Source organism: Triturus cristatus, chromosome 9 (genome assembly GCF_964204655.1).
Source record: "Triturus cristatus chromosome 9, aTriCri1.1, whole genome shotgun sequence".
NCBI lineage: Eukaryota > Metazoa > Chordata > Amphibia > Caudata > Salamandridae > Triturus > Triturus cristatus.
Window position 1 is genome coordinate 856,841,590 of NC_140592.1, and position 27,193 is coordinate 856,868,782.

Here is a 27,193-nt window from a genome sequence, read left to right on the forward strand (position 1 = left end):
CCTTAAAGCTTTGACCAATGATTTTTAAGCTTCCTTAAATCAGGAGTAAATTATCTTTTGTTATGTTTAGTGTAGTGAAGCACCCAAAGGAGCTTTGCTGGCTGATGCATTAGCTTGGTTATTAAAGATACAGAGACATCTGTCCACTGTTGCACACCTGTTTTCAGATCATGAGTACGATAAAACAGCACCATATTAGCTACGGTGTGGTGTTACTGTTGGTTACATTCATTTTACTGGTTGGATTCCACCCCAGTCTCTTTATTTGTTGCACACCAGCCAAAGTCCCAGTTCCATTAACATACAGAAAATTGGACTTAGCTAAGTCCTGCATGGCGACCTTCGTCAAGTGATCACTCATGTGTCTCAATTCCATTTTAAAATCTGAAATGAGCCCAAAGATCTGTAAAGAGTCAAACGTCTACTCAAACACAGCAATGCGGCTCTGTCACGTTGGTTCAGTCCTCGGGATCAGATTGTTGCTATATATGGTCCACCTCTTGATCTACCCAAGCCTGAAAGTCGTTATGACACAGGTCAGCGGGAGGATCAAGTGAGGGAAGGAAAGGAAGGGGACAGCAGGGAGGGAGATCTGTAAAACACAAGGAACAAGATTAGCGCTTTTCCACCTATCCTAACCCCTGGACTCCACCCCTCCTTGCGATAGGGAGAAGGAACACAGATTCTATTGTGGTACCTGTAAATAAAAAGAACAGCCCCAATAGAACCGGACCCTCTACCTCGGGCAGGGATGTTTAGGCTTTCATTGCGACGTGTCTTGGCTGCAAGGGGGAAATACATGCAATAAACAAGAAATACATCATAGCATAGTTCCACAGTGAAGTTTTGTGCCTGCACAGTAATCTCGCTAATACGGAACACATATGGTTACCCCAGAACCTACCCTGATATAGACTCCACTTGGCCTCACAGGGATAGAGCGTAGACCGCTACCACTCAGAGCAACCCCTGTTAATAGAGAGTCACAAGCACAATAACAGACAGCAATACCAAATACCATAAATGCCAGAGGTCATCCTAGAACGAGCCAGGTACGTTGCATGATCCAGGTTACAGCACCATGGAGTTGCAAAGTGTGGTTGAATGCATAGTATCTCAATACATTGAAGCCAAAACAATATAAGGTTCTTGCCACAAGTGACCTCTCCAAGTTCGGTCTCACTTAATCTGGCACTTCCATGCTTTGCCCTAAGAAGGCACGATGATCGCTATCACCCCTTGTATACAAGTTTTTCTGTTAGGCAAAATAATGTGCAAGGAGGTTTGCGAAATGCTCCGGAACAGAAACCAGCATTGAAAACAAATCAGGGGACTGGAACCCTCTTATGGCCAAATACTTGTTCCAGTCTAGGGTATCACTCCTCCCTTTCTCCGCACGAGCCAGTATAGTGCTCACCAACGGAGAAGGGAAGATAGAAGCTGGAAGGATTGCAGCTGGGGAGGGACTGGTGCACCGCACCCTTACCCGACCGTACGCCGGTAGACAATCCTTCAATGTCCGCCCCTACAAGGTTGACTGCATTCTGGAGATAATCCAAGGGCTCTGCTTTTCACGGCGTCAGGACCTCCTGCTGCGACTCGTACTCCGGTCGCCAGGAAGAATTTCCGACGCGTGGTCTCGCAGCGCTTCCGCTTTTGTGGAAGACGCCGCGACGTAACGTGCGTGCGGGAATGCTGGGAAGTGTAGTTTCGTGTGGTCGCGTTAATCCTAACCGGACTAACGCGCTCTCGCACGTGTGCTTGTAACAGTACATCCCTCCTTCAATGAGAGCGCGTAAGTGGACCTGGTCTTTGTGGATGTTTCTTGTGGAAAAGTGTTACCAACCGGGCAGCGTGTACATTAGACGCGGGTTCCCATGAATCCTCCTCCGATCCGTATCCTTTCCAGGCCACTAAGTACCACGGTTTGCATCCGTGGACCTTGGAGTCCTTGATCCCTTTAACCTCGTATTCTGGTATGTCACCGACCAAAATAGGAGGAGGTCGCGTGAGAAGAGGAGAACAGGCTGGCTTTAATAGGGATACGTGAAAGACTGGGTGAATTCGGAGGTGAGAAGGCAGTTTCAGCCTTATTGCCACCGGGCTGAGGCATTTCTCGATCTCGTAAAGGCCGATATACTTAGGACTAAACACACTGTGCTTCTTGAAGTGTATATTGCGGGTTGATAGCCAGACCCTGTCTCCTTTCTGGTACAGTGGACTGGGTCTTCTGTGTTTATCCGCTGAAGTTTTGTACCGGTGCTTTGTGATTCGTAGTTGCTTTTGTGTCTTGACCAGTATTTCCCGGATATGGGCCGCTCTCTTTTATACCTCTGGTAAACTGGTAGAGTCGTTGGGTTGGATAAACGGGAGGAATCGGGGATGATGCCCATAGGTGCAGTAATACGGAGACACCTGTGTAGAGCTATGGGAGGCGTTATTGTACGCTATCTCTGCTAGCCACAGGTAGTCCACCCACTCCTCGGTGCCCAGGTTCACATAACAACGCAGGTACTGTTTAAGTGACTGGTTAAGGCGTTCGGTCTGCCCATCCGTTTGAGGGTGGTAACTTGTAGACAGGGCTGTGCTGATATGGAGCGTCGAGCACCACTGTCTCCAGAACTGCGCAGGGAACTGAGAGCCTCTGTCCGAGATGATAGTCCTGGGCAGTCCATGTAATCTGACAATGTTTTTCATTATCAGATGGGCTAGTTGCCCTGCCGTAGGGATGGATTTGCAGGCCACGAAGTGTCCCATCTTCGTCAAGTAGTCCACTACTACCAGAATGACTGTATACCCCTGATCTGTTGGCAACCCCACTATGAAATCAACAGATATGTTCTCCCACGGCCGACTCGGCGTGGGAAGAGGTTGTAGTAGCCCTTGCGGGCGTTGATGGTCAGTCTTCATCTTAGCACAAGTTTCGCATGCCTTGATCCACTGTCTCGCATCCACTCTGATAGAAGGCCACCAGAATTTTCTACTGAGAAGATCTAGTGTCTTTTCTGTCCCGAGATGTCCAGCACTCGGTGATTCATGACACCACTGATAGGCTTGTTTTCTGAGTCGGTCGGTAGGTAGTAACAGTCGACCCTGTTTCATTGGGAAACCGTCCTTGGTTTGCCACTCCTTGTGGTACTTCAGCCATGTTCTCCATAGTCCCTTGTTAACACCCCTCCGAACGCCTTTGATGAATAAATCCGGTTGTACCACACATAGTACCTTGGACGGATGGATGATGGAATGTTCTTGTTTCACTTCTTCCTCCTGAGAAGATGATCGCCTAGTGAGCGCATCTGCTTTTCTATTCTCTGAACCTGGTCGGTAGGTGATGACAAAGTTGTATTCAGAAAAAAAAAGCATCCACCGAAGCTGGCGGGGGGTTAGGTGACGAGCCGCCGCCATATACTGTAGATTGCGGTGGTCGGTGTATACCGTCACCACGTGTCGTGCCCCCATCAGAAAGTGTCTCCACTCCAAAAAAGCGATCTTTATGGCCAACAATTCTTTTTCCGAGATGTTGTAGTTTCGTTCGGCATCGTTCAGTTTCTTAGACATGAAGGCCACTGGATGAAGCTGTCCTGTAGTGGTGTGTTGTTGGGACAACACCGCCCCTACTGCCATATTGGATGCGTCTGCTTCGACGATATACGGTTTCTCTGGATCGGGGTGCGACAGAATCAGAGCAGTGACAAACGCTGTTTTCAGGGCCACAAAAGCCTCCTGAGCCTCATTCGACCACTGGAACTTTTGTGTTTTTCTTAGTAGGTGTGTTATGGGGGCTACTAGTGCGGAAAACTGATGGATGAATCGCCGGTAAAAATTTGCGAATAGGATGAAACATTGGACGTCTCGCACATTCGAGGGAGTAGGCCACTCTTTCACGGCTGCTATTTTTCTCTCGGCCATTTCCTGTCCATGTGGGGTAAGCATGACCCCCAAGAACTCTACTGTGCTCTCGTGGAACTCACACTTAGTTAATTTACAAAACAGGTGATGTTCCCGTAGGATTTGCAGTACCTTTCTCACGTGTTGGATGTGGGTGTCTTCGTCCTCCGAATAAATGAGGATGTCATCTATGTAAACTACGACATAGTGATCCAGGATCTCGCGTAGCACGTCATTCAAGAAGTATTGAAACGCTGCTGGGGCGTTGCACAATCTGAACGGCATCACCAAATACTCATACAGTCCATAGCGGGTCTTGAATGCCGTCTTCCATTCATCGCCCTCCCTCATCCGTACCAGGTGGTAGGCGCCCCTAAGGTCCAACTTGGTGTAGATCTTGGCCTTCTTTACCTGTTCCAGCAATACCAGGATAAGGGGTAGCGGTTATCTATTCTTCACCGTGACTGCGTTCAGCGCCCTGAAGTCTACACAGGCGCGTAGCTCACCATTGGCTTTCGGTATGAAGAATAGCGGAGACGCCGCGGGGGACTTGGTAGGACGGATGAAGCTCAATCCCACATACTTATCCAGGTACTGTCTGAGATGGATGGTTTCTGGTTCTGTTAAGGCGTATATCCTCCCACTAGGCACTACTGCTCCTGGGACTAAGTCTATTTGGCATTCGTATTGTCTGTGAGGGGGAAGTTCTTCTGCCTGGACCTCATTAAACACATCTTGATATTCCAGATACGCTGCGGGTAACTGCACATCTTTCTCTGCTGCAGTAGCTATGGACAACCCTTCGGCCAGGACGGTACCTAGTTCCTTGGTTTTGTCATGACAGTATGTCTCACAGTATTGTGAGGTCATTCTCACTGTTCGATTTTTCCAATCGATTTCGGGATTGTGCTGAATCTACCAGGGTAGGCCCAAAATAATCCCATACTGGGGGGCTTGGATGATGTTGAACGACAAACTCTCACAGTGCGTGGTCCCGTATCGAACCTGGAACTTTCCTGTGTAGTAGCCAATAGGTCCAGTATCCAGTTCTCTCCCGTCTACTGCATAAATATGTTCTGGGCTGTTTTTAGGCACCAACGGCAAGCCTCTGCGCTGAGCTTCCCCCCTGTCCATGAATACGTCTGTAGCCCCAGAATCAATCATGGCTGTCTGTTTGGCTTCGGGCCACTCAGTCTCAGCAACTAACCTCCTGAAAGCATTCAAATATGTGATTAGGGCCCCAGTGCCCTGTCTCAGTTCCAGCAATTCCCTATCGGCTGTATATGACGCTGCCCTCCTGTCAAAGACTTTTAGGAATTCATTCTTGAATTCCTCCCAGTCATATAGAAGTGGATCATCTCGAGTGACCAATGGTACCGCCCACTGTGCAGCATCACCGTCCAAATACGAAATGAGGAAGGCGACTCTCGCCTGGTTAGTGGGGAACGATTTCTGTTTACAAGAGAAGTGAAGTAGGACCTGCGTTAAGAATACCTGAACCTTGCTCGGCTCTCCATGAAATCTCTCCGGTGTGGCTAAGGGGATAGACACGGGCAGTTCCACCACCACGTTGCTAGGAACCGCAGTAGCACTTCCTACGCTAAAGGGCTTGTGCTCATTCCTTCCACCCTGGCCCTAAGATCTGCAGTTTCCCGTCGATACGCGGCCAGTTCTGCCTGTACAGCGGCAAGAACCGCCAGCACATCGTCGAATGTGGCCATCTCTCACAACCCGACCAGGAGGACTCAATTCGTTGGTCGGAAATTCTGTCACGTTGGTTCAGTCCTCGGGATTGGATTGTTGCTATATATGGTCCACCTCTTGATCTACCCAAGCCTGAAAGTCGTTATGACACAGGTCAGCGGGAGGATCAAGCGAGGGAAGGAAAGGAAGGGGACAGCAGGGAGGGAGATCTGTAAAACACAAGAAACAAGATTAGCGCTTTTCCACCTATCCTAACCCCTGGACTCCAACCCTCCTTGCGATAGGGAGAAGGAACACAGATTCTATTGTGGTACCTGTAAATAAAAAGAACGGCCCCAATAGAACCGGACCCTCTACCTCGGGAAGGGATGTTTAGGCTTTCATTGCGATGTGTCTTGGCTGCAATGGGGGAATACATGCAATAAACAAGAAATACATCATAGCATAGTTCCACAGTGAAGTTTTGCGCCTGCACAGTAATCTCGCTAATACGGAACACATATGGTTACCCCAGAACCTACCCTGATATAGACTCCACTTGGCCTCACAGGGATAGAGCGTAGACCGCTACGACTCAGAGAAACCCCTGTTAATAGAGAGTCACAAGCACAATAACAGACAGCAATACCAAACACCATAAATGCCAGAGGTCATCCTAGAACGAGCCAGGAACGTTGCATGATCCAGGTTACAGCACCATCGAGTTGCAAAGTGTGGTTGAATGCATAGTATCTCAATACATTGAAGCCAAAACAATATAAGGTTCTTACCACAAGTGACCTCTCCAAGTTCGGTCTCACTTAGTCTGGCACTTCCATGCTTTGCCCTAAGAGGGCACGATGATCGCTATCACCCCTTGTATACAAGTTTTTCCGTTAGGCAAAATAATGTGCAAGGAGGTTTGCGAAATGCTCCGGAACAGAAACCAGCATTGAAATCAAATCAGGGGACTGGAACCCTCTTATGGCCAAATACTTGTTCCAGTCTAGGGTATCACTCCTCCCTTCCTCCGCACGAGCCAGTATAGTGCTCACCAATGGAGAAGGGAAGATAGAAGCTGGAAGGATTGCAACTGGGGAGGGCCTGGTGCACCGCACCCTTACCCGACCGTACGCGGGTAGACAATCCTTCAATGTACGCCCCTACAAGGTCGACTGCATTCCGGAGATAATCCAAGGGCTCTGCTTGTAGAGACTTTCACGGCGTCAGGACCTCCTGCTGCGACTCGTACTCGGGTCGCCAGGAAGAATTTTCGACGCGCGGTCTCGCAGCGCTTCCGCCTTTGTGTTAGAAACGCCGCGACGTAACGTGTGTGCGGGAATGCTGGGAAGTGTAGTTTCGTGCGGTCGCGTTAATCCTAACCGGACTAACGCGCTCTTGCACGTGTGCCTGTAACAGGCTGCATGAGAAGTGCGTAAAAAATGTTTGGACCATTACTAGCGAAACACCATTTAAGGTGTGGACACCCAAACTGTGCTGTAAGCCCAGCAATCAAGAACCCCTGCTATTGATCCTTTAAATTGGAATGGTTTCCACATGGATTTTCTAATGAGTTTACAGCTAGATTACGTCACCTATAGTTAGGGTCCCATAATCAGAATGGTTAGGCAGTATATCCATTAAGCTTTTCATAAGATTTTTTTATTTATGATTGTTTCTCTTTTGCATTCTATTGTAGATGTTCATAATTAAATCTTTTTACGCCAGCATATCCCCCCAGAAATCTGCCCTGCTAGGACACTGGAAAAGCCAATATGGATTTGGGACATTTCCACACTCCGGGTCTAGACTGGAAGAAATAATCGCTTGGCCACCCGCTGGCCAGCATTTTCTTTCTTTCCTAACCACTGGAATAGAAAATTTATCAAATTCTTACAAAGATATGTGCCTCAGGTACTATGATTCTTGAATGCAAACAATGTCATGGACAAAAACAAAATTTAGGGCATCGTCGTTCTCCAATATATATTTCCAGCCCGCTTTTATTATGAGAGCAATTTTTTTGTGTGGATGTTGCGCGCCAAGTATCCTTTTATTGGTTCCCCTTGGGGCATTACTATGAATACTTTTCTTTCAAGTTTTGCTCGAGGAGAACAGAATTAACAATCATGAATTAGAAACTCTGATAGCCAATTCTAATCCACTGTTTTATTTACTAATAGCTTTGTGGCTTTGCATACTCTGTTGCCACTTCTGGTTAAGTTGACACATAGATCTTCATTCTGAGTCCCAGTAATGTATGCCCTATCACTTTTAATAGTATGGTATGCTTTTGAATGTCTTTGGGAATGGGGATAACAAATGTGGCTCATGAGGGAGAGTAACCTGGCTACATAAAATAACTCAGGACATACAATGATCTTTAAAGTAAACACCTGGTCAGCAATTTCTATAGGGGTCTAAATAATTTTGACACTTTACTGGCAGTCTCCATTTCTCCATTTTATTTTATATCAGGACGCCCTTTCGGGAGATGCAGTATTTAGCAGTGATTATTGTCGTCACAAAGGTCTCTAGATTAATATAAAGAGTTAAATACTAAGGTAATTCATCAGCCCCGCCCACAGGATTTGATGGAAAGGTATTCTTTCTGACTTCTGCTTGAGTGATTTTGGGATGGGGGACATGGGCACCTGCATTGTCCATGTTTCCATTAAAAAGCTTTTTTTGTTTTGCTAATAACTGGTGCCATTTGATGAAGTTGCTTAAAACTTTCCAAGAAAAAAAGTTTCTCTGGTTTGAGTTTGGCATGCAAAGTTTCTTACATATTTGTCAAGGGTCGATTGAAAGTAAAAGGGGGGTCAGTGTAGGACCATTTGCCATTTTAACACCCATAGGAATATTTGCTCTTCACTACAGAAAGAAACACTGAGAGTAAATACACTGAACTTGGTGTTAGAGGTGGGGTTTCTGGCTGGCTAGGGAATGCACCTACACCAGGCAGAACCCACCACTCTAGTCAGGGCAAGTCAGCTGCAGATTTATATTCAGAGGCAATGTGTAAAGTGTTTGCGCAACACACCCACACAGAAACACAATGAACACACTACAAAAGAGACTCCACACAGGATTATATAAAAATATTTAGTATATTATACATAAAACAAGACCAAAATGACATGAATCATAAATACTGTGCATACTATGCAAATCTTGAGAAAGTACTTGTTTTCCTGACAATGCAAGAATCAAAACGGCAAACATTATAACATCTGGGCATGAAATGTAGCAGTTTGGTTAGGAACAAAAATCATATGAAAAAGAATATCACCATAAATACTTGTATTACAAGTTCTCGCCAGAGGCACATAGGGGCAGCGCACCTGCACTCCTATTAAACTTTATAGATACAAGCATGGGTGAAGCATCATCTTTATGTTGGTGATACTCAACTTTACTACAAAATATCATCCCACAACATCCTCCGCCATCTGAATACCACAATAAACAAGATACAAAACTGGCTAAACACCAATCATCTAAAACAAAACCCCCCAAAACATGAACCTTTACTTTTTCCCCAAATGTCAAGACATCGCCTATCCATAAATGGCTGAAGAGCATGGATGCTCTGAACTGTTCTTTCACACTTTCCAACACTGTGAAGTCCCTAGGAATCACCCTGGACACAAATATGTCAATGAAAAAACACATCAACTATTCAGCCAATGGGGTGTGCTATACCCTAAAACATCCTAAGAAACTCAAAACGTTTATCCCACTGGAAGATCTAAAGACTGTAGTACAATCACTACTGGAAACTTGATTATGGCAATGCTATAATCACCGGGACCCTAAAAAGACACCTAGCGCCTCTTACAACAACTCTTAATGCAGCCGCTAGACTCCTCACAGGTGCCAAAAGATTTGACCACATCTCATCGGCTCTCAAGAATCGCAGTTGTGTCCTAAAAGAAGGAAGATGCATCTTCAAGACAGCCTGTATCACCCACAAAGCCCTTCACACCGCAAACCCAAAATATTTAGAAAACAAACTATTGAGAGTGGGCAAAACTCGGGCTCTGAGAAGCTCTGACTCACTTCTTCTCATACCTCCCAAACTGAAAAAAAAACATTCCAAAAACGCTCTTACTCAGGTAACGTCAATCGATTTGAAACTCACTGCCTAAAGACCTTTGCTGCAACCCCTCCTATACCTGCTTCAGGAGCAATCTCAAAACTCTACTACTAAAAAAATACCTTAAAGTGCCCCCTTGAGTATGATACATCAACAGGATCATCAAATATGGTCATCTGACCCAATTCAGCGTCTAGGCCATGGACGGACAATGCTGGATTATTTTTGAATCTTGGAGATACGTATATTATGATGATCTGTTCTTTTTTTCCCCTCATGTGATACTATGTCAACGATGAATCCTTCTTGTAATGCTATGTTTTGTGAAGCGCTCTGATACCCTTGGGTCTAGTCAGCGCTATATAAAACTCTCAAATAAATAAATATCCCCACGCATGGCTCTCAAGCACAACTAGTACTGGTAATATGGTAATTTAATGAAACCCCTGCAATAGAAACTACATGCAGCAGTTTTAAATGCAGGAAGGAAACCTCGTGATCCCAACATAGAGGTATTCGCCTCTATTACACCAATTACGGTAATTTGGTTTTCGGTTCAGTGCCAACCATCTCTGTCTTAGATGCTCCGTCTTGCAGCGCCTTTGTGAAGGAAAACACAGGGCCGCCCCTGAGGGAGCACAGGAAGGCTTTCCATAGTCCACGACCCCCAGGTACGGGCCAAAAGTGGGTCACACCATGCAAAAACTAGCTGGGAGACCTCACTTTGTCTCCCCGTGTGCAGCGTAGCCCAGGGCAGCTGCCCATGAGTACGCGTTGCAGCCGCTGTGGATGCTGTGATGTTGGGCCCTAGGCCCCCATGCTGGGAATAACGGACACAGGACACATAGTCAGGGTAGTGGGTTAATGGCCGCGAGCACGTGCGCTCGGCCTCTTTATTGACAGCGTCACCTGACCCAGTGACGTCTGTGGTGGGTGGGTGTACAGTGTATTCCACACACATAGGAACACTAGAACGTGTCCCTGCTAGGACACTACATTCCTCCCAATCTTTAATGAAAGAAAACCCAAAGTCAAAATTCAACCTGCGGGAGGAAAAATAAAGATATACACCTATACAGTACAGTGACCAAACTTCTGCAGAGCCTCTTACGTCTCAGCTGCTTGGATACGCAGACGACGTTCTTCCTGCCGTGGAGGCCAACAGTTCGCTGTGACACCAGCCATGGGTGCTTGATGGATCCAGTCTGTTGACGGCTCTGCCTTGAAGTTGTCCTCACAGTCTCTTCTTTACCTTGCTTCCGTGGCGACAAACGCAGTCAGAATTCCTGTGATTCACCGCTAGATGTTGCCATTGGACTTTCAGTCCTGTCCTCCTCTTCGTCGGTGGCGTGTGTTATGTGTTGGCAAAAGACGGATTGTTTGCAAGACACCCCTCTCACCATGATGCCCCTCTCACCGGTGTTCCCCTGCCACGGGATATCCCTGAGGCCCTCTCTATAGGACTTGTCCTGGGCTGGGTGTACAGTATCGTGTTCCTCGCCCTCCACTCAGTGTGGGCGCAGCGGAGACGACAAGTCTCACCTCAGATTCCGCGGTCAGACCTGGAGGGTAGCTGTTGGCTCCTGTCTTCGCGCGCGATGTCTTCCTCCTCCTGGGACCTGTGCTGGAGGGCGGCTGATGACCATCTCTCGTTGAGGGGATGCTCTCTCACTGGCATCCCTGAGGCCTTTGCCCCTGAGTCACCACGGCTGGCAACGTCCAGTGACCGTGTGACCCCAAAGGTGGATGTCTCGAATGGTCCAGCCGGCTCACCTCTGCCGATCCCAGATGTGCTGAAGGCACGCCACAGCAGATGGACTTCTCTCCGTGCCACGGGTGTTCTCAGGACTTGCTCTCCATGTTCTGGCACTTGTCGCCTTCCTTATCTCTGAGGTGTGAGTAGTCTTGCCACACTCCTCTCTCTTTCCTCGGTTCTAATCTCCGTGAGGGTGTCGAGTCACTCTGACTTCTCCTCCTACTCTTAACAGTGGCCAACGTGCCACGGATCTATTTCCTTCTTCTCCTCTTCTTGTAGTGGCAAACGTGCCACTCCGATCTCTTCTTTCTTCCTTTCTTGTAGTGGCAAACGTGCCACTCCGATCTCTTCTTTCTTCCTTTCTTGTAGTGGCAAACGTGCCACTCCGAACTCTTCTTTTCTTCCTTTCTTGTAGTGGCAAACGTGCCACTCCGAACTCTTCTTTTCTTCATTGGCTTGTGGTGGCAGACGTGCCACTCTGCTTTCTCCATCCTTTCGCTTCACGACCTACTCTGGACCATTTCTGTTCTCCTTTTGGTCTGGCCAGGCTTCTCCATGCAGCGCGCGCACTCTGCACGTGTACCCCCTGGTCTTGTCCTCGTCCGAGGACACGCTCTCCATCTTCCTCAGCCTTCCGAGTTAGGGTCGTGACCTTCTCTTCGTCTTCTCCTTTTCACCGGCTACTTTGGTTGTTGAAGTTCGTGGGGCCCTGCTCTTGGTCCTCTTCGTTCTCCTCCTTTTCGCCAGTTACTTTGGTTGTTGACGTTCGTGGGGCCATGCTCTTGGTCCTCTTCGTTCTTGAACTTCTCGGACCTCTTGACGGTCCATTCTGCCGATCTCTGGCAGGATACCTTCGGTCTTTCGTCAGACCTTTTGTTCCGTGGGTTCACTGACCCGTGCGTCGATCACCTCCTTTTGCCCCCTGGCGGGTTGGCTTCTGTTGGTGCGACCATTTGGCTGGTCAGCTTCACGAGATGCGTCACTTCGTGTGACTCCCTGTGTCTTCTGACTTGCCGGGCGCTGGTGCGTGCTTCTCTTCGTACCGTCGTGGTACATCTTCAGTGTAGCATTGCTCCCTGCGCCGTGATCTCTTGATGTGGTGGCTTCTTGGCGCCACTGGGTGTGCCTCTGCGTCCTTATCCTTCAGTGTCGTTGGATACTTGCTGCGCACATCTTCTTCCGTGTAGTTCCTCTCTTGTAGGCGCTGCTGTGTACTTTCCGCGTCCGGGGTACATCTGCGCTGGGTCCTTTGGCTCTCTTGAGGGGTCACTCCACTTGATGCGGCGACAGCGCGGTCCTTGCTGGGGTGGACGTGGCTTGACACCATTTTCCTCTCTTCCTCCTTGTCGCTGTGGGATGGCGCTGCATCCCTGTGGCACACTATCTCTTCTCCGTTGCGCTTCTGTCGCGTTCCTGCACATCCCTGTGCGCCTCCGTCGCGTTCCCGTACTTCTGGCGCATTCCTGCGCTTCTGGCGCATTCCTGTGCGCTCACCACCTTGCCTCCGTCAGACTTTGCGGTACATGCCTTGCTGCCTCTTGTCTAGCCTTTCCACTCTTTTCCTGCAGCTGGTGCAATGCTGCCCTCCGGCCACTAGATGGCAGTGCAGGGTATGCTTGTCTCCCATTCAGCAGCAACCTTCTCTGCTGCCAGAACTTTCTGCTGTGTTGTCTTTCCTCTTTCCAGGCTTCACTCGAGGGGAGCTGGAGCCACAGCAGGAGCAGAACACTGGGAGCAGGATACGGCCAGACAGCAGGTGAGTCCTTTACATTTATTCCTTTGGAGGCAGGGGGGCGCAGGCATTGATAGTGAGCTGCAGGGAGGACGAGGAATCACTTGTGAACTGGGGGAAAATGCTTCTTTCAGACACGTCTTGTGGGGGGGGGGGGGGACACTTGCTCATGTGCCTGGCAGCTCTTCGCGCATACTTTATTCATGCCACCGCTTATGCCCATTTAGCTCTCCCCTCTATGCTGCATCGATACTTGAAGAGCTATACCCTGGGCTGCCAGATGGGGTTGCAGGCATCGTCTTTCCTCAAGGTCGGTCTCAGCACTCCGGCTGCGCTTGCATGGGCTGATGCACTCCACTCTTCCCGTGCCTCCTCACTACCCGGTGAGGACATTCTATGCCGGCCTGCTGCCTCTGGACGCCGGTTCTCCAGGGTGAGTGCAGCGCATGGCGCCGGGCTGAGGGAATGCCGGTGCACTTTCTTTGCCGGTGGCGATGCGCTGGGCCGCAGCTTTCGCTCACGCTGCACGGGGGGGGGAAAAGAAAGCTAGCGCTGTTTTTGGGGCCGCCTGTGCCTTCGGTCGAACCCGCTGAGAGCGGCCGCCTCTTTTGCCACTGTGCTCCCTTCGCCCCCACGGCAGCCTCGGTCAGTTTTCGTGCCTCGCGGGGCAGGTGTGTAGAGTTTCCCCCTGATGAGCTGCTGGTGGGCTCCGCTTTCGTTTCCGCTTCTTCCGCCCCTGCGCGTCCCCTCACCTTCGGGCGGCGGGCCTCCTTCTCCCCGCGGGTGGGCTCCGCGTGATTCACGCCACATGTGGGGGTCTCCGCTGATGCGGGTGGGCTCCGCTCGGCGTGCTGTCCTTCAGGGCGCTTCTGGGCACCGCGGCAGGGTCGTCGGGGTGGGCTCCCGACTTCCTCGGCAGGGGGTCACAGCCTCACGGCGGATGCGGGTGGGCTCCGCTCCGATGACCGCCGTTCATTCCGGCACCGCTGGCACCGTAGGTGCGGGGTGGGCTCCCGGTCACCATAGGACCTGCTGCGGTCTCTGCCTCGCCCTGCCGGCTGCTCGGCGCCTCGCGCCTTCACACAGAGGGGGTTGTCCTCACTGTGGGCAGTTCCCTCTCCCTCTTTTGTTGCGCCGATCGGGGCTGCACACGCGGGGAAGAGTACCCGCCTCGTCGCCAGTGTGATGTTGGGCCCTAGGCCCCCATGCTGGGAATTACGGACACAGGACACATAGTCAGGGTAGTGGGTTAATGGCCGCGAGCACGTGCGCTCGGCCTCTTTATTGACAGCGTCACCTGACCCAGTGACGTCTGTGGTGGGTGGGTGTACAGTGTATTCCACACACATAGGAACACTAGAACGTGTCCCTGCTAGGACACTACAGATGCCATGTGGCTGACAGAGCGCTCTGTGCCGCCGCAGGGGGGTGGGACTTACCGTGCAAGCCAGAAGACCTCATGGGTCGCAGTATCTCTACTTTAAACGCTGCCCGTCAGAGCCGGTGCCTTCTCAGGGCGAGGAGCAGGGTGTGCATAGGCGGTGCTGTCCTCAGCAAGGGGTTGGCGGAGACAGTGATTGTTCACTGCATTTCTGACCTGCCCGTAGTTACTGGGGCATCGTATTTTTAAGTAAGAGATCTGCGCCTGAAGCCGCGGAGATGAAGTAGGAAGGTGATGTTTCAGCAGGTGTTCTTCCAGGGCTCTAGATCTCTGTGGAAAGGCAGCGCAGATTGGAATGCTGGCCACGCTGGTGATCAGATTCTTTCTGATCCATAATCACAGCCAGCTGCCGGACTCAAAAATGTCTTTGATGGCCCTGATGTTTAGGGAATATGGGGGCAGCAAACAAGCCCTTCGAGAACGCTGGTAGGGCACAAGAGCATGACAGCTCATGAGGCTAAATGCAAAGTGGGAGTCTCTCCTGTAGCCCAGCAGACAGCAGGCCAGTCACAACAAAGCAAGTAGTCCCAGGGGTGGTTCCTCCTGCCAGCACAGCAGTCCTCTGGCAATGTGCAACATGTAGAACCTGCAACGTCTGGTTAAAAGTCCCACACAGTTTTTGAAATCATGGGGTCAGAGCCCCTGTACCTTTACTCAAAAATGTCTTTGTTCAAGGGGTGACTTCAAAAGGAACCCTTTTAAGTGCATAACAATTCCTTTCAAACCCAATGTGGGTAAATGAGCCCTTTGTGTGAGGACAGGACACAACCTATACAAAAGTGCAAAGGGTGAACACCCTCTCCCTCTCCAACCCCAGAAAGACCATTAGTATGCAGATGAATGCAGATGTAACCCCTGTCACACCCAGCCCTTTCTGTTTTGTGGATGTCTGGAAAGTATACACAAGTTTAGCTATCACCCTAGCTCAGACGTGGATTGGAGTCAGACTGCAAAGCATTAAGAGTAATAAGCACAGAGAAATGCCTACTTTCTAAAAGTGGCATTTCTAAAATAGTAATGTAAAATTCAGCTACACCAGTAAGCAGGATTTATCACTACCATGCTATACATCCCAAACATGTCAACACCACTGCTTTAAGATCAGGGGTTACCACTTAAACATATATAAGGGAATTCCCAATGCTAGCCAATGAGAGGAGTAGGCCTCACAGTATTGTGAAACAAAATAGGCTGTTTTTCACTACCAGGACAGGCCACACAAAAGGGCACATGTCCTACCTTTTACTTGCACAGTATCTTGTCCATAGGGCTACCTAGGGCCTATGTTGGGGTGACCTATGTGTAATAAAAGGGGAGTTTAAGGCTTTCAAGTAGTTTTAAATGCCAAGTTAAAGTGGCAGTAAACTGCGCACACAGGCCCTGCAGTGGCAGGTCCGAGACAGGTTTGAAAGGCTACGTCTGTGAGTGGCTCAAGCAGTACTGCAGGCCCACTAGTAGCATTTAATTTACAGGCCCTGGGTTTATGAGATACCACTTTACAGGGCACTTACAAGTAAATCAAATATGCCAAACAGGTGTAAACCAATCATACAGTGTTTAGATTAGTGAGCACATGCACTTTAGCACTGATTAGCAGTGCTAAAGTGCCCAGTCTCCTAAAGCCAACAAAAAGAAGGTGAGAAAAATAGCAGGGAAACGCAAAAGGTTTGGGGTTAACCCTGCAAAATGGGGCAGGTCCAACACTTGGGATGAAACTAGAACTTTACTTGCAGAAGTGTGGTTGCTTGAGTTGGTGTACATTCGATCAGTGGTTTCTAAGCATAACAAAAATGTGGGCTTGAAAGAGTAAAAAAGTTAGAGACATCTTGACAGTTTAAAGTGAGTTGTATTTATAATTTTAGGAACATTTGACAAATGTTCCCAAAATGTTTCATAAGCATAGCATGGTTGCTCACTCTTGGTATTTTTACATTTGTACATATTCGTCATGGCAGCACAGTTAACAAGCATTAGCAAAACCAATAGGTCTTGCCTATGTAAGATGCATTGGCTGTATCAATGTTTTTTTTGTTATGTAGCACAGTATTCTATGTTATGGTATGGTATGCTATATTATTGTATAGTGAAGATTTGTATGGTGTGGCTTGTCATTGAATAGTATGGTATGATATGGTATGGTATGATTTGTCATTGTATGGTATGGTATAGGCAAAATAAGCAAACATTTCCAGATATTAAAATGTTATGAATTGCCATACCTTGTGTACTCTTCAATGTACACTGATGTTGGTATTCTCAAGTAACACAAAAAATATAAAAGGAATATAATCCCAAAATATGTGTAATGAGATCGAAAAAACAGACAGCTTGGATAACCGTGAAATTGAAAATGTCAAATACGGTGATAAATGAGAGAGATGGAACAAAAAAAGGTAAGAAGCAAAATTGTTTTATATGGTGCAAATAATGGGCACATGAGTCACAGAGCTCGAGGAGTTTTATGGTTATTTTGCTCTCTATTGTGAAAAATGTGAGTTAGGCACGTTTTGAAGTCGTGGGTAGCGTCCACTTTATGGCAGTTTTGCACATTGCATTGCAAAATTTTACCTACCTTTTCCCGTAAGGCGACTTCTCCTTGCTAGCTCCTTGTTGACCAATATTAAGTTATCGCTTCTGTGAACACAACAGAGCTGCACCTACAACGTGTACAGATATATTATTTTCCCTGTTTTCATAATAGGATCACTGCATTGACTGCAAATTATCTTATACAGCTTTATTTCCTGTAGTGCTTTGGTGTGTGTATTGAATATAAAGATGGTGTAACCACAATCTTCCTAAATCTTTTGTTCACAAGATCACAAAAATGAAACCAGCTGCCTCTGACCAATGAAAGTACGGTGATGACCTAGTATTGACGTTTGTATGACAGAACCACGAATGCCATTACCATGCATGCCTTTACAACGCGGTCTAAAACATGAATATGCCTGAACCAGCATGTCTTTACCATTCATACCACTATCACCAATACTCATAGTGATACATTAAAACTACCATTACCACACATACCATTACCGCCCATATCATTACAACACAGCTTAATTCAACATTTACAATAAAGGGTTCTGCAGTGAAAATTTACAAAAAAACGTAAAAATTGAGCCGACTTCCATTTTGCGACCAGTGGTACACTGCTCGTGACCACAGATCTCTCGAACTCTCTGAGTAAAGGGTCAGTTTGCGTAGGTAACACTGCCATCTACTAGGCAAAGTATGTACAGCGTTTAAACAAACCCCATCCACAGTATGTCAAATTACTCTGAAAGATAAATATTTGTAATTAATTTTTTTCTTATTTCACTGAGTTTGACATCTCATTAAAACAAAATGTATATTCTGATCTATTCAATTAATGTAATGTGAGTAATTATATATTACTTTTTTCTCCGAAACTAAAAAGAAAATTTACAAACTTATTTTTAAAAATATTTTTAGTATTCTAACACCACTGGGGCCGTCCTTCACGGCAGGTGCTGGACAGTGACTGTGGGCAAACTTACTAGTCTAACTCCACTGGGTGCGTCGCTCAGGGCAGGTGCTGGACAGTGAGTGGGGGCAAAATGACTGTTCTAACTCCACTGGGGTGTTCCTCAGGGCATTTTCTGGACAGTGATTGAGGGCAAAATTACTATTCTAACTCTGCTGAGGGCGTCCCTCAGGGCAGGTGCTGGACAGAGACTGGGGGCAATTTTACTATTCTAACTCTGTTGGGACCATCCCTCAGGGCAGGTGCTGGACTGTGACTGGGGGAAAATGTACTAGTCTAACTCCGCTGGGGGTGTCCCGCAGGGCATTTTCTGGATAGTAATTGGGGGCAAATTTACCATTCTAACTCCGCTTGTGGCGTTCCTCAGGGCATTTTCTGGACAGTGATTGGTGGCACAATTACTATTCTAACTCTGCTGGGGGCGTCCCTCAGGGCAGGTGCTGGACAGTGACTGAGGGCAAACTTACTATTCTATCTCCACTGGGGCGTCCCGCAGGGTAGGTGCTGGACAGAGACTGGGGGCAATTTTACTATTCTAACTCTGTTGGGACCATCCCTCAGGGCAGGTGCTGGACAGTGACTGGGGCATATTTACTATTCAAACACTGCTGCGGGCGTCCCTCAGAGCAGAATCTGGACAGTGACTGGAGGCAAACTTACTATTCTAACTCTGCTGGGGTCATCCCTAAGGGAAGGTGCTTGACAGTGACTGGGGGCAAAATTACTATTCTAATTTTACTGGGCATGTCCCTCACGGCAGATCCTGGATAGTAATTAGGGGCAAATGTACTATTCTATCTCCTCTAGGGGCATCCCTCAGGACAGTTGCTGGACAGTGAGTAGGGGTGAAATTACTATTCTAACTCCGCTGGGGGCATCCCTCAGAGCAGGTGCTGGACAGTGACTGGGGGCAAAATTACTATTCTAACTCCGTTTGGGGCGTCCCTCAGGGTAGGTGCTGGACAGTGACTGGGGCAGATTTACTATTCAAACTCTGCTGGGGGCATTCCTCAGAGCAGGTTCAGAGAGTGTGTGAATAAAATACTAGAAACAAGAAGAGTAAAATGTTTTTTATTTTCTTCCAGTGCAAAACATATAGTCCAAACGCTGAGGAAAGCCTGAAAATTCACACATTTACAAACAAAAAAGGTGCCAGGAGGCATCACTGAATTTGAAGTAAGTGAACATGAAAAAAAGAAGTCACCAACAAACCAAAATCTAATAGTACCAAAGGATAGAAAATGAATAACTTATTTTATGTTATTATCTCCTCAACCAGAAAACCAAAAACAGTGAGGACCCGATTACGAAGTCGGGCGGAAAGCCTCTGACCAGCGGTTGGAGGTTCTCCTCCTGACATCGTAGGCTTCATTCCGACGGCCGTATTAGGATGAATGAAACCAGCAGGGGGATTCCAACGGGAGCATCGGAAGTCAGCATAAATCCCTAATGACGGCGGAGCCAGGCTCGGCTGCTCCGTCGTGATTATGATGGCAGTTTCCGACAGCCATTTCATGTCGGCCTTTTAGGCAGAAAGAGGCTGTAATTTGGGGACCCTAGCTGGGCCTCCTTCCCCCCTGGCCCTCTTGTCAATGGAAGCTTGTGCTGTAGGTCTTTTCCGCCCACAACACAGACCTCCATTGACAAATGGATGTTTGAGACTGCCCTGGGGGCATTTGCATCGTAATCCTGCGATCGGAACCGCTGACCTAAGGTCGAGTGGTTCCATTCCGCAACGGCGGTCGCCTGACATTGTAATTAAGCCCTGAATGTCCAAAATCACAAAGTCCAAGCCGGAATTTGAAAATCGCAGTCATCCTTCAAAAGTACCAAGACAGACCATAGTACAGGTAAATAAATCTCATGTTTCCAATTCTCCTTCTCTAACAAAGTACATTTTTACCTCTGTAAAAATGCTAATCAACAATGCAACTTCACATTTTCTAATCTGTTCATTTTCTCAACAGAAAGGCAAAACCATTTGCATATTTTGTCCGAAATGGCAAAGTAACAGAGTGCACAAATTAAAATAATACCAAAAACACAGTAACTTACACTACTTTCTATTTCTTTTTTGTCAACAGATTCAACAATAATGGCCACAGATATACAAGCTATGTATGTAAAATCAAAAAGGGGAAACCAACTTCTGAAAATATGGTGTGTATCTTTATTGCTGGGATAGATTGACTGAGCCTAGGAGTCATTGAAGGTTTGTGCAATATTTTTCATCCCACTGCACAGGCACAGCTGTTACTCTAGGTGACTGTGTTAAAAGCACCTTTGAGCAGAACCACTCCGCCTCTGCAATGGAGATAGAAGTACAAGAAAACATCCAACAAATAAAAAAATCTTGCATCTACTTCCAATTAACCCTGTAGCGCAGTTTAAATGGCAGTAGAACAAAACATTACTATTCATGTAGCTAGTAGTATGCAAGCAATTCCCATCCTGCAATTCCCAACCTTAGAAGGATGATCCAGAGACAAAAACAGGCAAGTAATCCCAACGCGTGACCCCCACAGACCTTTTCTGATATTAATATTCCCCCAGAACTATTACTTTCACTACTGAAACTTTACTTCTGCATGACAACGAAAACCCTCAAAAGAGAATACTAATTTTTACAACATCCCATAACCTGGTGACTCTTGAGAACAGTGATGTTTGGGTGATGGATAGTACATTTAAATCCACACCCCATCCATTCGCCCAAATATACACTATTCGTGCTAAAATAAATAACACATCTGTACCATTAGTATACAGATTACTTGCAGACAAACAATCATCAACATATACTGAATTTTTGACAAAAGTTCTAGAAAAGTGATAATTGACTTCAAATTAACAATGATTAATACCATTTGTAAATTGTACCGTACCACCCAATTTCAAGGATGTTTTTTCCACTTTTCTCAGGCATATTGGTGTAAAATTAAAAAAAACATCCTTAGTTGAAGATCATATGTCTGACAGTAAATTGCAATTTGAATTACGAAAACTTACTGCCTTATGCTTTGCAACTCCTGAGTGTGTAGACGTGTTCTACACATCAATTACTGAATCTGACTAATTTACATAAAACAAGAAGAAATTGACACCCTTACTAAATAGTTTTGAAGACACTTGGATTGGCCATCTAAGCAGGTCGGGTCACAGGAAGAAGCCAAGGTTCCCTATTGAATGTGGAGCTACTACACAACCTTCTTAGGAGGTGAGAAGACTAATAATGCCACTGAGGGCTGGCACAACACCTTCAACAAATCTATTAGCAAACACCACCCAAACCTATATCGCTCCTGTAAATTTTGAAGATAGAGCAAAGGGCCTGATTACGAGTCTGGTGGCCTTCCGCCTGCCAGACCGCGGTGGCGAACGCAAAAAACAACATTTGAGGGACAGAATGTAGAACAATGTCATACATTCACCTCAGTACAGAGATCTGGGCCTAAATCCATTGTTTTTTTGCTCACCATGCCGTTCCAGTTTGAACCCAGCCATATGCAAATCAGTCTTGACCCTGTGCCTCATGGGAACAGTCCAGCCTGAACTGCCAAGCCAGGTCCTCCCTGGACTGGAAACAAGCATCCTAAGACCAGTTTCGGGGTTTAACCCCTCTTCAACCAGGATAGCTTGATTCCAGTGGCATGGAGAGCATGGGACCCATGTCTGGGCATACACTTCCCACTCGGGGTGACAAATGCAAATACAACAGTTGAGAGACAGAATGGAGAACAATGTCATACATTCCCCCCAGTACAGAGATCTGGGCCTAAACCCATCGTTTTTTTGCTCACCATGCCGTTCCAGTTTGAACCCAGCCATATGCAAATCAGTCTTGACCCTGTGCCTCATGGGAACAGTCCAGCCTGAACTGCCAAGCCAGGTCCTCCCTGGACTGGAAACAAGCATCCTAGGACCGGTTTCGGGGTTTCACCCCTCTTCAGCCAGGATAGCTTGATTCCAGTGGCATGGAGAGCACGGGACCCATGTCTGGGCATACCCTTCCCACTCGGGGTGACAAATGCAAAAACAACAGTTGAGGGACAGAATGTAGAACAATGTCATACATTGGTCCACCGTTTTGCCTATTATGACTTTCACCATCGTATCGACGAGGGACTGCCATCTGCGCCAGGGAACAATCATACCGTGGCGGTGGCGCAGCTGCGCCACAACGCAATCTGCTGAGCGGGGACTGGTGCAGTCCTGCTCAGCATTGTACGAGTTACTGCACTGCCAGCCATGTCATGGAGGAGTCTGCCATGAACAGGCTGGCAGCGCAGGAACAAAAGGGGCCCTATAGGGCCCACATGTGCCAACTGCCATGGGGATATATTCAGGGGGGCACTGTCTGTATCCCCACAAAATTCCAGCATGGTATGGGCGTCCACGTCCATGCCGTGCTAGAACTTTTTTGCCGTTCCCATTGCAGATGGCGGAGGAACTGCCATCGAAAGGCAGGCTTGATGCAGCATTCTAATGTGGCGGACGGTGCCTGCTAGGCACCACCACCATTCTAGATATGCTGGCCGGGTCCGACAGGCGATGGTAATGATTGCCTGTGTGGGACCCGTGGCGGACGGGCTTTCCATCTGCCAGTATACCGCCCACCATCCTGATCTGGTGGGTGGAGAATGGCCACATGATGGCGGTAAACCCGCCACCGGCAGGCTGCCAGTGGCCGGTTTACCTCCATCATAATAACCCCCATTGTTTGGTTTGGTATAAATCCATTCAGCAGTTTTGGGGAAATTAGAGTGACAATAATGTGGATGGTAGGTTTCAAAGGATTACAAATTAGAGATATCTGAACCGTTAATCCACGGACAGTCCACAATACTGGGTTTGCCAACTGTGCGCATACCTAAATTTAAAAAAAGAAAGCCCACACTGGATGAGGGAGCTCTTTGCTCCCATCATTCACGGAGCTGAATGCTTTAATGGACTTGCTGCAGCAGAAAATGTTCTGTTGGAACTGCCATTACAGGATAAGGTGCTGGGTCCCCACAACCGGTAAACAAAAATTGAGACGAGTCAAAAGAGGACAGATAGAGCATCCTGTATCCCACTGGATCATGAGGATGGTGTCCTAAAGAAACTTCACATTTGCTTAACAAACTCTAAAAAAGGACCTTTTGCGACAGGGTTGCCAGGACAGGGGTCACAAACCTCTGATTGAGACTCTGGGGTTCACAAACTCTTCTCCTAGTACATGGTCCCCAAACAATAGCTATAGGAACCTTGTTGGATCCTTCCCTTGGGTTCAAAGACCCGGATCCAAATTTTGTGGGTATACTGGAGGCGAACAAGGGCCCACGAGTCCTTAAGAACTCGCAGACCCAGATCAGGGTTTGCACCTCTGCGCTTAAGACCAATAATAAACAAATACATAAATAATATAAGCTAAAATGCACATATAAATAATAATACAAAATAAACAAAAGGGGCAAGTTCCTGCTTAAACATCCGTGGTAGGCTGTGGTCAGCCCACGTTGTGTGCAGCCAAAGGCCATGATTTATGAGACGAGAGCCTCGAGTGCCCCTCCTGTTTATCAAACGTGATAATAAATAACACATTAAAGAAAATGAATGTGCATTCTTTGTTTATGTTGTGCTACTAATAAAATAATTTTAAACAGAATCAGGAATACAAGTGGTTACATTCATGGACTGAGAGAAAATCACACTGAATAGATCTCCTGACTATTAGCAGAGTTGTATTCTTTGGTCAAGCCATTGTAACTACCATTTCTTGAGACAATAAGCAGTGTTTTGTAATGTCAGTTTCACCATACTGTGGAAATGTGGAATTTGACTTTTGCTCGTTAGTAAAAAACACGCGAAGTGCACGTGCTCTAAATAAGGTGTTATTGGGCCACCTCTACTTTTACTGATATAACATACAAATGTATTCACTGAGAAAAACACAGCCAAAGTACAGTTATAGTTATAAATAGAAACCGAAAAACCACTGAAATTCCCCAGCTCATGACCTCACTCTTATAAATTATCTTAACGGTCTGATCAATCAACTAAATGACTAGGAATGTAAAATTATTTGTTGGTTTGAGTATGTGTCATTATTTAATGATGTTGTTCTTTTAGGTTTTGTTACTTATTGATATGAATATGTGAGCATTGCATTGGGTGTGCGATTTATGGTTTGCATGGCTGTCGTGTGAGTTATTGATTGCGAAACTAACACTAAACCGTAAATTTCACTGACTTGTCAGGTTTAATTCGTAATTGTAACTCTACTTTAACAATTGTTTTTCTGTGAATTTCAGTGTTTTAATGATATACTGCGTAGAAATTCTATAAATCATTTCATTTCCTCCTGTGCACAGCCTTTAGCCAGGCCCTATGTCCAACCCCCAAGGGAAGTGCGCCGAGAGGGTTGGCGTCCAGGCATGGCCTATTGCCAGGTCTATCAGCTAAACACTCCAGATGACCTTGCAGGGCCTTAGAATTAAAAGAGAAAAGCTCTTTTAATGACTTTTTGGTGTTTCTTAAAAAATGTTTTGTTGTTTTTAGGTTTTTGTAGCTTTATATGGATTTTGTGTTTTACTGGTAGTTTTTGCTTTAGGGGTCAGTGTTTCTAAATGTTGATCCTTTTTTCTCATTTATGGGATTTTCTATAATGGTTTTGCATTGTTTCATTCCCAGTCCCTTGTTTTTTTCACCTGTTCCAGATGCTAGTTTTGCAGTCCATAGAAGAGTGCAAAGATGTTGAGGTTCCTCCAAAGACTTGAAATACTAATTTTCATGTTTTGACTGTTCGTCTCAAGGTTGAAGTCCTAAAAGCATAGCGTCTTTGCAGCTCCCTGCTTAGCGTCTGGACGCATAGCCCACAGGAAACCCTTCTGCTGCAGTTGTGTTACCTCCAGATTATGGGGGTCAAACCAGGTAGAGTTTACAAGACCTAAGAGGACACTGTGAGAGAAAATAAAAACTGGCAGACAAACTAGGAGTCGGACAAAACCAGCTATGGGGCAGTGCTCTACCGGTTGTAAAAATAGCAGTGCACCATACCATGAAAGCAGTATGCACACACAGTATAAGAAGGTATGGCTTACTGCTTAAAGCTCAGAAAGGAGTGTACTACTCCAAATTCGCTTGCACTGAGTCCATCTCAGAGAAGGAGAGACTGGCAGTCCTCTCAAAGTATCAGTGCTGCCTAGTGTGCCTGTGTTGAGAATGCACCATGTGAAGGCACCCCAGTGACAAACTATATTTCCAGCAGTTGCTGAGCCCTCACAGTGTTTGTAGACGCCGGCAGCCACCTTGGATTATCAGGTGCAACTTCCCTCATATTTCACAGCATCCCTCTCAGGCAATTGTAATCAGTGCCAGTGGAATTATGTGGCAAAGCAGGACCAAGTTATGTGGCAGGATTTACTAAATTATGCGGCAAGAAAATGCATATTATGCAGAATTATGAGGCATATTTTGTGATCAGTTCTGTTAGTCCATTATATTCTTATTTATACACAACTTAATACTATGTGGACAAAGGTTTCACCTCAGTACTAGTGTAACACCACAATACAGCAATATGCAACTGAAAAGTTAATATCCAATGTTTGGGAAATGCCTTTACACTGCACAGCAAGACATGTCGCAACATTTTCAGTTACTTTAGATCCGTATGAGCTAGAACCAATTTTTTGGTTAAAATCTGCAAATTATGCAGCAGATGATGGATTATGTGGCAAATACAGCAAATCAATAACTATGCAAAAAATGTAGTGGCTGCAGGATCTCATAATTCCAGTGGCCCTAATTGTAATACAGTGTTCCTCCCGCCAGGATCTTGCTACGTGGATTTAGGATTTCCAAAGGATCATTGCTTTCTTTGGACCCCGATGGAGCACATTTGGGAATACACAGAATACACAGAAGCATTCTCAAAGTTGAGTCATGTAGAGGAAACAAATGTGAACTTTTTTTAACACTTCACTTCTAAGACTGTAAAGGGTGTCGCTCTACATTTGGGGTTGATCCTGCCACAGAAGAGGAAGAATTCTCTGAAATAATAAAGGTAACAAATTATACGTATGTGTAATATGTCTAATGTATTCATAGTTCCCATAAGGAGTATAAGATTTGAGAGGGTATAGTTACAAACCTTGAGGTAGTTATTTTACTAACAATAAGAAATTTGCCACTTAGGGTTAGCTCCACAATTTAGAACCCGCACAAGAGCACTGCAAACGATAACTCATACACCAACTGTCGTGCTTAAGGACTCCCAACATTTATATCAACAACTAACAAAGTGACAACGCCTGAAAGCACAATATCATTAAGTAAAGACGCAGAGTCAAAACAATAAATAATACTATATTTATTGGTGTCTCATTGGTAGTGTTAATGCAATTCGTAATCTAGCCACTCTCACTCTCTCTCTCTTTCTCTCTCTCTCTCTCTCTCTCTCTATATATATATATATATATATATATATTCACTGAAAAAACCATGGGTTTCACACACGTTATAGTTAGGAATTAGCATTTAAAAAACCTTAGAAATTCAGTGAAAAAACCATAGGTTTCACACATGTTATAGTTAGCTGGACATTTTACTCGTAAAAAACCAATGAAATTGCCCCGTTATAGTTAGTTCAGCTAACTATAACTCGCGCGCCCGCAATGCACTGCTGATGACGTCACATATTACATCACTCATGACATGGTCAGTGACATCACTCATGACATCACTGATGACATCTCAAATGACATCACTGATGACATCACTGATGACATCATCCAGTGAATGAGTGTTTTTCTGAAAATTAAATATGTTTTATATATGTATATCTCAAGGTCGATGGAAGAATAAATGGGTATATAAGTGTCTAAATGGATGATTTGTTTTTGAAAAATTGATTGTTTAACTGACTGATTAAGTGTATCTTAGTGAATACATGGCTTAGTGAGTAATGTTTAAATATGTATATATCTGTATCAGTCTCTCACTTTGTGTATAAGTGGCTGCATGGGTTGGTGAGTAGCTACATGGGTGACTATATAGGTTATTAGTTGGTTTTTTGAGTATCAGTCTGAGTGTCTGCATGG

The 27,193-nt window shown here is 46.2% G+C and overlaps 1 protein-coding gene across 1 annotated transcript in view; it reads left to right on the forward strand.

Annotated features, from left to right (window-relative positions):
• The first annotated feature begins 5,050 nt into the window (after positions 1-5,050).
• The window catches only part of LOC146798959 (uncharacterized), a 166,826-nt gene continuing 144,683 nt past the window's right edge, over positions 5,051-27,193 (forward strand). The window contains exons 1-2 of the mRNA XM_085627807.1: positions 5,051-5,261; positions 13,113-13,182. Coding sequence (XP_085483933.1) covers positions 5,051-5,261; positions 13,113-13,182 — 281 coding nt within the window. The remainder of the gene's footprint in view (positions 5,262-13,112; positions 13,183-27,193) is intronic.